This window comes from Sinocyclocheilus rhinocerous, unplaced genomic scaffold (genome assembly GCF_001515625.1).
Source record: "Sinocyclocheilus rhinocerous isolate Xijiao unplaced genomic scaffold, SAMN03320098_v1.1 scaffold3144, whole genome shotgun sequence".
Classification (NCBI taxonomy): Eukaryota; Metazoa; Chordata; class Actinopteri; order Cypriniformes; family Cyprinidae; genus Sinocyclocheilus; species Sinocyclocheilus rhinocerous.
In genome coordinates, this window is record NW_015624539.1 from 320314 (window position 1) to 332588 (window position 12275).

Consider the following 12275-nt stretch of genomic DNA (forward strand, 5'->3'; position numbering starts at 1 on the left):
TCCCTCCCCCTGTTCCGCCTCCGCTCCACCGCCCTCCTGAATCGTAAAGTGTTTGGAGCGTCTGGAAGCCGCTCCTTGGGGGGGGGCTGGGGCTATGTCACGAATCCTGTCCATGGACTTCTTCAAGAAAGAAGAAAATTTGGTCAACGTTGTCCTGTGATTTATCATCTTAAAAACGGAAAAGTTACAGCATATTCTTTCTGTTTCTGAAGTAACTACCCTCAGCCGGCTATGGATGCCGTCTGTGAACTCTTTGCCTGTCCTGTCACGGCTATGGAAGCCGCTTATGAAATTCTGTTCTGCTCTGAACCGGTCGAGAAGGCTAGCTCTGAACTCTCGTCCTGTTCTGAACCAGCCATGGTGGCTGATTGTGGACCATCTGTCTTGCCTGTTTCTGTCAAAGAAATCTAAACCTGACCTGTCTGTCTGTCTAAATGCTTCTGTTGTGTCTTTAATATAATTTCTGAACAGAACTTTGAATTTTCAAGCATAGTGAAATAATTTAGCCGCGGAGTGAAGGCGGAGCGGTGTTTCTGATCAGTGGAGTGAGGAGTGGATCGGGAGCGGCATATGGTGAACCTGGAGCGGAATGATTATTGAATGCTTGGAGCGTGGAGGGCAAGTCTAATGTTGAACTGTCTGTCTGTCCAGTCACTCTCGAGGAAACTGTCTGTTACAGCCCAAAACCCCGTCTTTGAACCCTTAAACTTGCCTGTCATGAGCCCAGAGAATAATAATGCACTCCATGTCTGTCCCTGCCATAGAGAACATTGATGAACTTCTTGTGTTCCCTGCCTTGGCCCCTGAAACCAGGAATGCACTGCCTGCGTTGTCTGTCTCTGTTTTCTCTAGGCCCCAGTCTCTGCCATGGGTCCTGGCTCCGTCTGCTCTGCCGTGGTGGTCTACTGTCTGGCTCTGGTGGTCCTCTGCTCCGCCGTGGTGGTCTACTGTCTGGTGTTGCCGCTCCACTCCGCTCACATACTCTGCTGTGGATAGGTATTATGAACTTTTGCGGATTTTCATGGGAAAGATACAGAGTAGCTTCTGGTAAGCAACATAATAAGGAAAGTGACATGAGTTCTCATATAAATGAGAAAACCACAAATACAACACCCTTCAGTCTATTTTTTCTGCCCCATGAAATAAATCAGGAATCTGGTTTTGAGTAAAATAAGTATGAATAAATATATTTATAAAGCATTTATAACATACGAGTTAAAAATGTCTCACGATTTGGCAGGTATTGCATTAAAATCACTCTTTCTATTTATGCATTTATAACTGCTTATCAACTATTTATAAGGCATTTGTAAATTAGTTATTAGCCACTTATGAACACCTTTATGAACCCTTTAAAAAAGGGAACCTTAATTTAAAGTGTGTGTTTAAAAGCCTGGTGCTGATTGAGCACAGTGGTTTTATTACTTCTGTTCACTTTTAAACACAGCAGTTGTTAAAATGTCTGATCTATTACTAAACATCAATTATGCATGTATGTGTGAGTGCATCTCAAAAGGAGTCAATGTGTGTGTGAACTGGTTTGAATAAAATTGTTTTCAGAACACTCACAGAAAACAGAATCATTAACTCTGGTATCATAGTGATTGCTTAATTTGCTATAATTACCTCAGTTTTCCCTGTAGGCATCCTCAATGGCACAGACACACAAAATGGCTTTGAGGGCTGATAACACAAAATAAATTTTTTTATGCTTGATCAACATAAAATTTATTTTGTTGTAGGTTTTTTTTTTATTGCGTCTTTCTTTGCTCTAATGCGCTCATCTTCAAAATATCAGTTCTAAAAGCTGTTTTTTTACCCCATTCTCCATGACAATCACTCTCCACAAGGGCATTCAGCAATTATGCCCCCACTCACCTGTTTTCCTGTTGCATGTTCTTTTGCCCCAGGCATATTAAAGTCTACAAAAGTGAAGTTATCATCCAACCCTTCTTTCTTTGCAGGAAAACTGTGAGCCTGCACTTCTTCACTAAGCCTCTCTCTCTCTCTCTCTCTTTCTGTATGAGTGTGTAAAGTGATGGGATTGATTATGTGGTTGTGGGTGATGGTATTTATTGTAGAGATGGTCACTGTTTGTGGTGCAGGCCTGTCCTGTGGTCTGCAGGGCAGATCTGTTTCAGAAAGCCTGTATAAAGAGGGAGATGTGATAATTGGTGGTCTCTTTCCAGTTCATGTTGAAGCACGAGAGCCTGATCATGCTTTCACTCATACACAGCATGGTTCCCGCTGCCAAGGGTGAGTATAGTGGGAGTGTTAAAATGAACTAAAAGGCAGAGCTGTAGAGAAACTGTTCATGCATTTAAAATGCAACAATTTTATGTAGTTTTTAAAGGATTTTGCTAACCACAATTCGCCTATAATAAACGTGAAAAACATAAAATGAGTGTTTTTTATTAATTAATTTATATTTATTAGTGTAACAGAATGCATTCAGTTAAATTATATTTTGTATCAGTTAATGTATTGGGGAAAAAATAAATCTTATATTACATTATGTCTCATTAAACTTTACATTTTTGTTTTCCCTCAGTGTTGACCTTCGTTCATACCGCTGGCTCAAAGCTATGATCTTCACAGTGGAGGAGATTAATCGGGACCCTGTCCTGCTTCCAAACATTACTCTGGGGTACCTGGTAGCCGACACCTGCCTAGCTGAGGGCACAACACTAAGTGCTGCCTTAGCTCTGGTAACGGGGCAGGAGGAGACAGTGTCGGGAGCAAAATGCAATGGGGCCCCAATGGTGCCTGTCATTATTGGTGACGCTCGTTCCTCTGCCTCAATAGTAGTGGCTGACACGCTGGGAGTGTTTGATATCCCCATGGTAAAATTAAGTGTTCTGTATTTTACAGATGAGATGAGTTTTGTTGTACTTATTTATTACATTATTTTTGAGCAACAATTTCAGTAATCAGAAATTTATAAATTTCAGTGAAATGCTTGTCTCTGTGCTTTGTCTGTCCAGGTGAGTTATTTTGCATCCTGTGCTTGTCTCAGTGACAGTCGCAGATTTCACTCTTTCCTGCGCACTGTTCCCAGTGATGCTTTCCAGGCCAAGGCCATGGCCCGTCTGCTGCGCCTGTTGGACTGGACCTGGGTGGGGGTAGTTGCAGGAGATGATGAATATGGTAAAAGTGGCTTGCAGCTGCTTTTGAAAGAACTTGAAGGTACAGGGGTCTGTGTGGACTATGTGGAAGTTATCCCAAAATCACATTCCCAAAGCAGGATCAGGCGGATTGTGGAAAGGATCCAGAGTTCCACAGCTCGTGTGGTGGTGACTTTTGCCATTGGCCCAGACCTTGAAGTTGTGTTTAAGGAAGTTGTGGTGCAGAATGTGACCAACAGGCAGTGGATAGCCACAGAGGCCTGGAGCACCTCTATTCAGTATTCTGTCCCAGCAAGCATTCCTCTCCTGGCCGGTACAATCGGTTTTGCTCTGCGCCGGGCTGATATTCAGGGTCTTGATGCTTTTCTTGCCCGGCTGAACCCTGAGAAGCAGCCAAATGAACCATTTGTAAAGGATGTTTGGGAAGAACTTTTTGGGTGCTCACTGGCACAGGACTCTTCATCTAAAAGACCAAAGTGCACAGGCTCAGAGAATGTGGAGAAACATGGACGCATCTACACAGATGTTTCACAGCTGAGAGTCACTTACAATGTGTATAAGGCTGTGTATGCTATTGCCAATGCTATTCACAACATGATGGCCTGTCAGCCTGGTGGAGGGCCGTTTGAAGATGGAGAATGTCCTGATGTGACCCGAATAAAGCCCAGACAGGTACAGATGGGAGGGGAATCTGAAAATATTCATTTTAAATAATATTTTAAATAATAAAATATGCATTTTAAATAAGGTTTTTATTTTATCTACATTAACCACTTTTAGAAGTAGAAGTGCTACTTTCAATTTTGACAGAGTTAACTTTTTAAATAAATAAATAAAAAATAAATATATATACTGTGTTCTATCATCTTTCCTTTCACAGATTCTGCACTACTTAAATGCAGTAAACTTCACAACACCAGTGGGTGAGCTGGTCTATTTTGAAAATAATGGCGAGCCATCTGCCTCTTATGACATTATGAACTGGCATGTAGATGAAAGCGGGGCAGTGAATTTCATCCAGGTTGGACAGTTCGATGCAGCCAAAGGTCCAGGCCAGGAGCTGAACATAAACCTTGAGAAAGTGGTTTGGGGAGGAGGCTGGGCTGACCAGGTAAGTGACTGTTTTTTTTTTTTTTTATCTCAAATACAAACATTTCTCAAATGAATGAATGAATGAATAAATAAATAAAAGTTTTTTGTTGTTGTACATAGATACACTGTGTCACAATTAAGACAAAAAGAGTCTGTAAAAAACAGTATGTATGTTGTGTTACTTTTGTGTCGGTGTTATGTGTGAGGTGTACATTTTTATTATCCTGTGCACTGACCCTACTTAAATATGTATTCTGTAATTTCACCATTCAGAAAACATGAATGTATTAGTTTATGTGTATGTGTCCATTATCCTTTCATTAAGGGACATAGTAGATAAAATCCTTTAATGGACAGACTGTTGAGAAATGAGAGATATGCCTATGATTATGTATCAGTCTTGTATATGTGTGAGGAAAGAATTTTATTCTTTCTGTTCTTCTTTATGTGCTTGTTGTGCTTATAGATATTGTGTTGTTATAAGGTTGCTGTGAGTTTGACAGACTTTCTTTCTTAATCATTCAGGTTCCTGTATCTGTGTGCAGTGCAAGCTGTCTTCCAGGCACTAGAAAGGCTGCACAAAAAGGAAAACCTGTCTGCTGTTTTGACTGTCTCCCATGTGCTGCAGGGGAAATCAGCAATATGACAGGTATTAATAACCTCTTTACAAACATTTATTTAAATAATGCCATGGTTCTTATTATGGGTCATGATTCACCAGCTGAGAACCACTGGACTTTCAAATGTAAGACCACACTTGCCATGTGCAATGTCTTTATCTGTATCATAATGTTCTTTAGACTCTACAGAGTGTGTGAGATGTCCTGAGAGGTTCTGGTCAAACAATGAAAGAACAAAGTGTACCCCAAAGGTTGTGGAGTTTCTGTCTTTGCAAGATACAATGGGAATTGTCCTGACAGTCTTATCCGTCACTGGGGCGACACTAACCACGACTGTTCTGGCAGCCTTTTTCCATCATCGTGACACACCCCTTGTACGGGCCAACAACTCAGAGCTGAGCTTCCTACTATTGGTGTCACTCACTCTCTGCTTCCTGTGTGCACTAGTTTTTATTGGCCAGCCTGCACCGTGGAACTGCATGCTACGTCACACCTTGTTTGGAGTGAGCTTTGTGATCTGCATCGCTTGCGTCCTTAGTAAAACTGTGGTGGTGCTGGTGGCTTTTCGGGCCACTCTGCCTGGATCTAACCTGATGCAGTACTTTGGGCCCATCCAGCAGAGGGCAGGCATCTTCCTTTGCACACTGGTTCAGGTTGTCATATGTTTACTGTGGCTGCTGCTGGCTCCTCCTCTGCCCACAGAGAATGCAGGAGGTGAGCTTGGTGCTCGAGTGATCCTGCAGTGCACGGTGGGATCTGTTGTGGGGTTTGTACTAGTGCTGGGCTACATCGGTCTGTTAGCAGTGGTCTGCTTCCTGCTGGCCTTCTTTGCTCGAAAGCTTCCAGACAATTTCAATGAGGCAAAATTCATTACTTTCAGCATGTTGATCTTCTGTGCTGTGTGGATTGCGTTTGTGCCGGCGTACGTCAGCTCACCGGGGAAGTACACGGTAGCTGTGGAGATTTTCGCCATTTTGGCTTCCAGTTACGGCCTGTTGCTGTGTATATTCACCCCAAAATGTTACATAATTCTGCTTAAGCCTGAGAAAAATACAAAAAAGAACATGATGGCCAGATAAGGTTTACAAATGAAAGTCTATTGTGAGGCAACATTTTTCCTGAGAGCAATATTTAACTATGTAGAAATTTGCATATTATCACAATAACAACAACAAAAATGTGCATTAATCAGTTTGATGAAACATTCTAATCTAAATATTACAGATGTTTTGTTTGTATAGTTGTATATGTGTTTCGATGTACTGTGTCTCAGTAAACAATATTATTTAAATAAACAGAACAAAATACTGCTATCCTCAGTAAGCCTGCGCCTCTGAATCCGCCCCCCTCCAGCAAAATACAAGATTTCATGGGCAATCTCTATACACTAACCTCCACCCCCCCCCACACACACACACAGTTGCTATCAAAATTATTCAATCCCCTTGAACAAAATGTTATGAAATGAATTTAACAAACTATTATAGAAATTTTATTAATACACATTTGAATGGTTCTGAGAACCTAAATAAATGAAAAATGAAAATCAAATTGGCTCTAAACAGTCATATACAAAATTAAAAATCAAAAGTCAAATTTTGTGCGGAATCTTAGAATGCTTAGAAGCTTCTGTTACCTATTTTCTGCAACCTTGGCCCATTCCTCTTCCAGATCATTGGTACTCTTTGGTTTTCATGTTGCCACTGCTTTCTTCAAATTCCATCAAACATTTTCAATTAGATTTAAATCTGAAGACTGAACAGGCCACTTAAGAACATTCACGAATGATCCCTGAAGAACCAAGCTGAAGTAGATTTGGATGTATACTTTGGGATGGCTGTCCTGCAGGAAAGTCCATTGATCATCAAGCTTCAGTCTCTGCACTGAAGGCTTCACAGCCTTTACCAAAATGGCCTGACACTTCAAACAATCCCTCATACAGTCCAGATTTCCACTTCCCGCTACAGCAAAGCAGCCCCATAACAAGACTGGTCCACCTCCATGTTTGACCCATGGAGATGGTGTTCTTCTGCTCATAATATTTGCCTTTTTTGCACCAGACATAGCACTGATCCATGGGTCCAAGAAATCAAGCGTAGCGTTAGTTCTGGCAGGTCGCGTTAGTCAAGCTCGCATCAGCTGACTCTCACCAGTTTGGTCACATCACTCAATAAAACATTCTTCCAGAACTTCACAGGTCTATAAAAATGAATTTAAGCATATTCAAGTTAGCCTTTTATGTTCTTCTTGGTCAAGAGTGGCAAGATGTCCCAACAAGTGTTATTCTTTATACTGTGGTATACTGAGATGTTTTTTCCTCCATTAACTAGGTAATTTTGCAAGTCTTTTTTTATCAGTTGCTCAGTTTAAACATTTTTCTCCCCCTGATGACATTGTGCTTTTTCTTCAGTGCCCTCAAAGATTTTCTTAACTCATTTTAAAATTATTAATAAGGCTGTCAGTTGTGTCTCTGGAAACTTGTAGTGTTTTGGAAATCTTCTTTTATCAATAAACTTTCTTATGTTATGTGCTTTTGTGAGAGCTCTTTTGACTTGGCCATATTTGCTACTCAACTTTAGCACATGCATGGTCTAAATGTATTTATATAAAGTAATAATAAAATGAGACTTATACACCGAAGCAACTTATGTGTTTTTTTTTTCTTGACCTGCAACTTTGTAATGTTCATTACTCCCCCTCACATTAACTTTAGCCTTTTAACTCTGTTGTAATTATGAGGGGGTCCTTGGAAAATCTTCTCCCCTGTAAGGGGTCCCTGGCTCCAGAAAGTTTGAAAACCCCTGGAATATAGTTTTAAAAAGGGTTTTGTTAACTATAATTGAGAATAAATATCTCTTTCAGCTTCGTTCATACTGCTGGCTCAAAGCTATGATCTTTATGGTGGAGGAGATTAGTCAAAACCCTGTCCTGCTTCCAAATGTTACTGTGGGATACCTGGTAGCCGACACCTGCCTAGCTGAGGACACAACAATGAGTGCTGCTTTAGCTCTGGTAATGGGGCAGGAGGAGACAGTGTCGGGAGCAGAATGCAACAGGGCCACAGTGGTGCCTGTCATTATCGGTGATGCTCATTCCTCTACCCATGGTATTACGAAGTTATTTGGAAGACACTTGTTATAAGAGTTGTTTATGCATATTTGGTGTGACTTTTAGAAAAGTGTTGCAATGATTATAGTTTCAAGGATCACCGTGTTGTATTAATGTCCATAAAACCTTTCCTAGTAAGACGTTTGAAAAAATACTTTTTAGATGTATATTTTCTGAAAAACGAATGAACTGGAATGTTCCCACATCTCTCTGACTCCCTGGAAAATACATCAAAATGCATATTTAGAGTTGTCTTGACTTTTAGAAAAAGACTCTCCAGTAAGCTGGGAGGGTTAAACCCAATGTTGAAACTACTCTAAGGTCTTCTCATGTACTCTCAGAAATTTCAATAGGCTACACTGAAAATCATTTCAGAGTCTATTATTTCTATTATATATTATTTACAGAAAGAGGTCATTTGTGTGAAAAAAAAAACATTGTCAAATTAAACTTTTTAAAATATTGTCATTAAAAATATTGAAATAGTAAAAAGTGAGACAGGTACATTTTCATGTTTTATTTTGTAAGTGAAGTAATAACCAGGATTTTCAGTGAAATTATACTTTTTAAACTGTTTTTTCCCTCCAGAACTTGTTTCTGTGTTTTGTCTATCCGGGTGAGTTTTTTTTGCATCCTGTGCTTGTCTCAGTGACAGTCGCAGATTTCACTCTTTCCTGCGCACTGTTCCCAGTGATGCTTTCCAGGCCAAGGCCATGGCCCGTCTGCTGCACCTGTTGGACTGGACCTGGGGTGGTCGCAGGATGATGAATATGGTAAAAGTGTTGTGAACTGAAAAATACACGAATCTGTGTGGACTACCTGGAATTTATTCCAAAATCACACTCAAAGCAGGATCAGACAAACTGTGGAGAGGATCCAGAGTTTCACAGCTCGTGTTGTGGTGACCTTTGCTATTGTCCCTGATATAAAAGTTCTACTGAAGGAAGTGGTGGTGCAGAATGTGACCAACAGGCAGTGGATAGCCAGAGGCCTAGAGCACCTCTATTCTGTTCTTTGACCCAGCCAGCAGTTCTCTCCTAGCTGGTACCATTGGCTTTGCCCTGCGTCGGGCTGATATTCAGGGTCTTGGTGCTTTTCCAAATGAACTGTTTGTAAAATATATTTGGGAAGAAATGTTTGGGTGCTCACTGGCACAAGACTGGCAGCCTTCATCTAAAATTCCAAAGTGCACAGTCTCAGAGAATGTGGAGAAATATGGCCGCATCTACACAGATGTTTCACAGTCACTTACAATGTGTATAAGGCTGTGTATGCTAGACAGGTTCAGATGGGAGGGGAATCTTAAAACATAATATATATATATATATATATATATATATATATATGCAACATTTTTAATAAATAAAATCTGATTACAATTAAGTGCCTTTTCTTCAAATTTCAAGAGCTTGTCATGACAAAATGATAAATAAATAAATATGTTTTTATTAGTACCTAAACATGCTTTAACAAGAACATTTTTCTTTAAGGAACACATATGTGACCCTGGAGCACAAAACCAGTCTTAAGTCGCTGGGATATATTTGTAGCAATAGCCAAAAATACATTGTATGGGTCAAAAGTATAGATTTTTCTTTTATGCTAAAAATCATTAGAATGTTAAGTAAAGATCATTGGCCCTGGCCCTTGTCAATCATGGCTGCATATGATGTGTTTTCCTTTCACAGCTTCTGCACTATTTACATGCAGTTAACTTCATAACACCAGTGGGTGAGCTGGTCTATTTTGAAGATAACAGCGAGCCATCTGCCTCTTATGACATTATGAACTGGCATGTAGATGAAAGCGGTTCAGTGAATTTTGTCCAGGTGGGGCAGTTTGATGCAGTCAAAGGACCAGGCCAAGAGCTGAACATAAACCTTGAAATAGTGGTTGGGGGAGGAGGCTGGGCTGTCCAGTGACTTTGCTTTATTATATCATTTCAAATGTTGTGGGTTCAAATATCTGTCTTTAGAGATGCAAATACAAACAGATTTTTTTTTCTCTATTGAGAACTGTGGCATTCTGTGTTGATTCCACCAGGGTCTGATCTCCCCTAAGTTTTTGTTATATTACTCTCATTCTTTCTATGAGGGGTCAGCAGAGCTTTCTTGTCATGTAGACAAATAATAAGAAACAAATCAGCAGACGAGAAACAGAAACAGAAGAACAGAATTTTAATGACATGAATGTCCTCTCAAATGAAAACAGTCTGTATGCGGTGTTTCTTGCTTTAGCTTTATGGTTATGTTTTCTGAATGAAAATGTCAGTATACAAGTTTGTGTGCATTTGGTATCATGTGCATTCAGTTAAAAGGGTCTGAGTAAGTGTGCATGTGAATGTGTCCATTATCTAACCTCTTTGTAAGATTTTAATGGACAGACTCTTGAGTGGAGAGAGATGTGCCATGGATGGGAATGAGTCAATGATTGTGTATATAAGTGTACTTTTCTTTTGTAAAATAAAAAAAAAGAATTGATTTGTGTGAAAAAACTATTTTATTTCTTTATGTGCTTGTTATACTGACAGATATTGTGTTGTTAGAAGGTTGCTGTGAGTCTGATATAGTTTCTTCCTTCAACATTCATTCAGTTTCATGTATCTGCATCTGTGTGCAGTGCAAGCGGTTTTCCAGGCACTAGGAAGGCTGTACAAAAAAGAAAACCTGTTTGCTGTTTTGACTGCCTCCCTTGTGCAGGCGGAGAAATCAGCAACATTACAGGTGTGTTTATATATGTGTGTGTATATATACAGTCATGTGAAAAAGAAAGGACACCCTATTGAATTCCACGGGATCCGTATCAGGATATAATAAAAAAATAATAATCTGGTCCTTGGCAGGTCTTAAAATTTGAACAATTAAACCTCAGATGAACAACAACATGACATATCACAATCTGTCATTATTTATTTAACAAAAACTAGGCCAAACTGGAAAAGCCATGTGTAACAAACTAAGGACACCCTTACTGTTAACATGGGAATTAAGAGAGTAAGTAACAGTCAGGCACTGCTAATAAAATACCTTTGATTAACTGATCATCAGCAAGTGTGAGCAGCTCTATAAAAGCAGAAGTTTTTGGCAGTTTGCAGGTCTGGAACCTTCAGGTGTGTGTTAACACAATGCTAAAGAGGAAAGACATCAGCAATGATCTTACAGAAGCAATTGTTGCTGCCATCAATATGGGAAGGGTAATACGGCCATTTCCAAACAATCAGTCCATCATTCCACAGTGAGGAAGATTATTCACAAGTGGAAGACATTCAAGACAGACACCGATCTTCCCAGGAGTCGACGTCCCAGGAAATTCACTCCATGGTCAGACCATACAATACTCTGAGAAATTGCAGACAACTAAAAAAGGAAACCTCTGACTCTACAGGTCTCAGTTAACATGTTAAATGATAAAGTTTGTGACAGTACAATTAGAAAAAGACCAGACAAGTATGGCATGTTTGGAAGGGTTGCCAGAAGAAAGCCTCTTCTGTCTAAAAAGAACATGGCAGGATAGCCTAGGTTTGCAAAGCTGCATCTGAACAAACCATAAGACTTATAGAACAATGTCCTTTGAACAGATGAGACCAAAGTGGAGATGTTTGGCCATAACGCACAGCGCCACGTTTGGTGAAAACCTAAAGAGCATATCAGCACAAACACCTCTTACCAAAAGTCAAGCATGCTGGTGGAGGGGTGATGATTTTGGGCTAGTTTTGTAGCCACAGAACCTGGGCACCTCACAGTCATTAAGTCGACCATGAACTCCGCTGTATACTAAAGTATTTCAGAGTCAAATGTGAGGTCATCCCTCCGACAGCTAAAGCATGGCCAAGATTGGGTTTTAATGTTGTTTATATGTCTATGTGGTGTTTTTAATATGCTTAAAGGGGTCATATGATGTTGCTAAAAATAACATTATTTTGTGTATTTGGTGGAATGAAATGTGTTTATGCGGTTTAAGGTTCAAAAAACACATTATTTTCCACATACTGTACATTATTGTTTCTCCTCTATGCTCCGCCTTTCTGAAACGCATCGATTTTTACAAAGCTCATCGGTCTGAAAAGCGAGGTGTGCTGTGATTGGTCAGCTATCCAGTACGTTGTGATTGGCCGAATACCTCAAGCGTGTGACGGAAATGATACGCCCCTTGCCATATTGTGATACCTTGTCCGAAAGCGGAGCGACGAAACAAAAACATTAAAACCCATTATGAACGAGGCATTTGTTGCATCCAGTGGGGACATAATTACGGATTATAATGACTTATACTGTCTTTTTACGCATTGCATTGCATCGCGCCGCATAAACATAAAACCCTGTCTGCATTT

At 40.1% G+C, this 12275-nt stretch overlaps 1 protein-coding gene and 1 pseudogene across 1 annotated transcript; both read left to right on the forward strand.

Annotated features, from left to right (window-relative positions):
- Positions 1–2050: 2050 nt before the first annotated feature.
- On the forward strand, positions 2051–5916 carry LOC107740990 (extracellular calcium-sensing receptor-like). Its single transcript, XM_016553565.1, has 6 exons — positions 2051–2256; positions 2552–2843; positions 2985–3797; positions 4006–4236; positions 4743–4866; positions 5018–5916. The coding sequence occupies exons 1-6, from the start codon at positions 2051–2053 to the stop codon at positions 5914–5916; spliced, it is 2565 nt and encodes an 854-aa protein (XP_016409051.1).
- A 1186-nt stretch (positions 5917–7102) lies between these two features.
- LOC107740982 (extracellular calcium-sensing receptor-like) overlaps positions 7103–12275 on the forward strand; it is an 8721-nt pseudogene continuing 3548 nt past the window's right edge.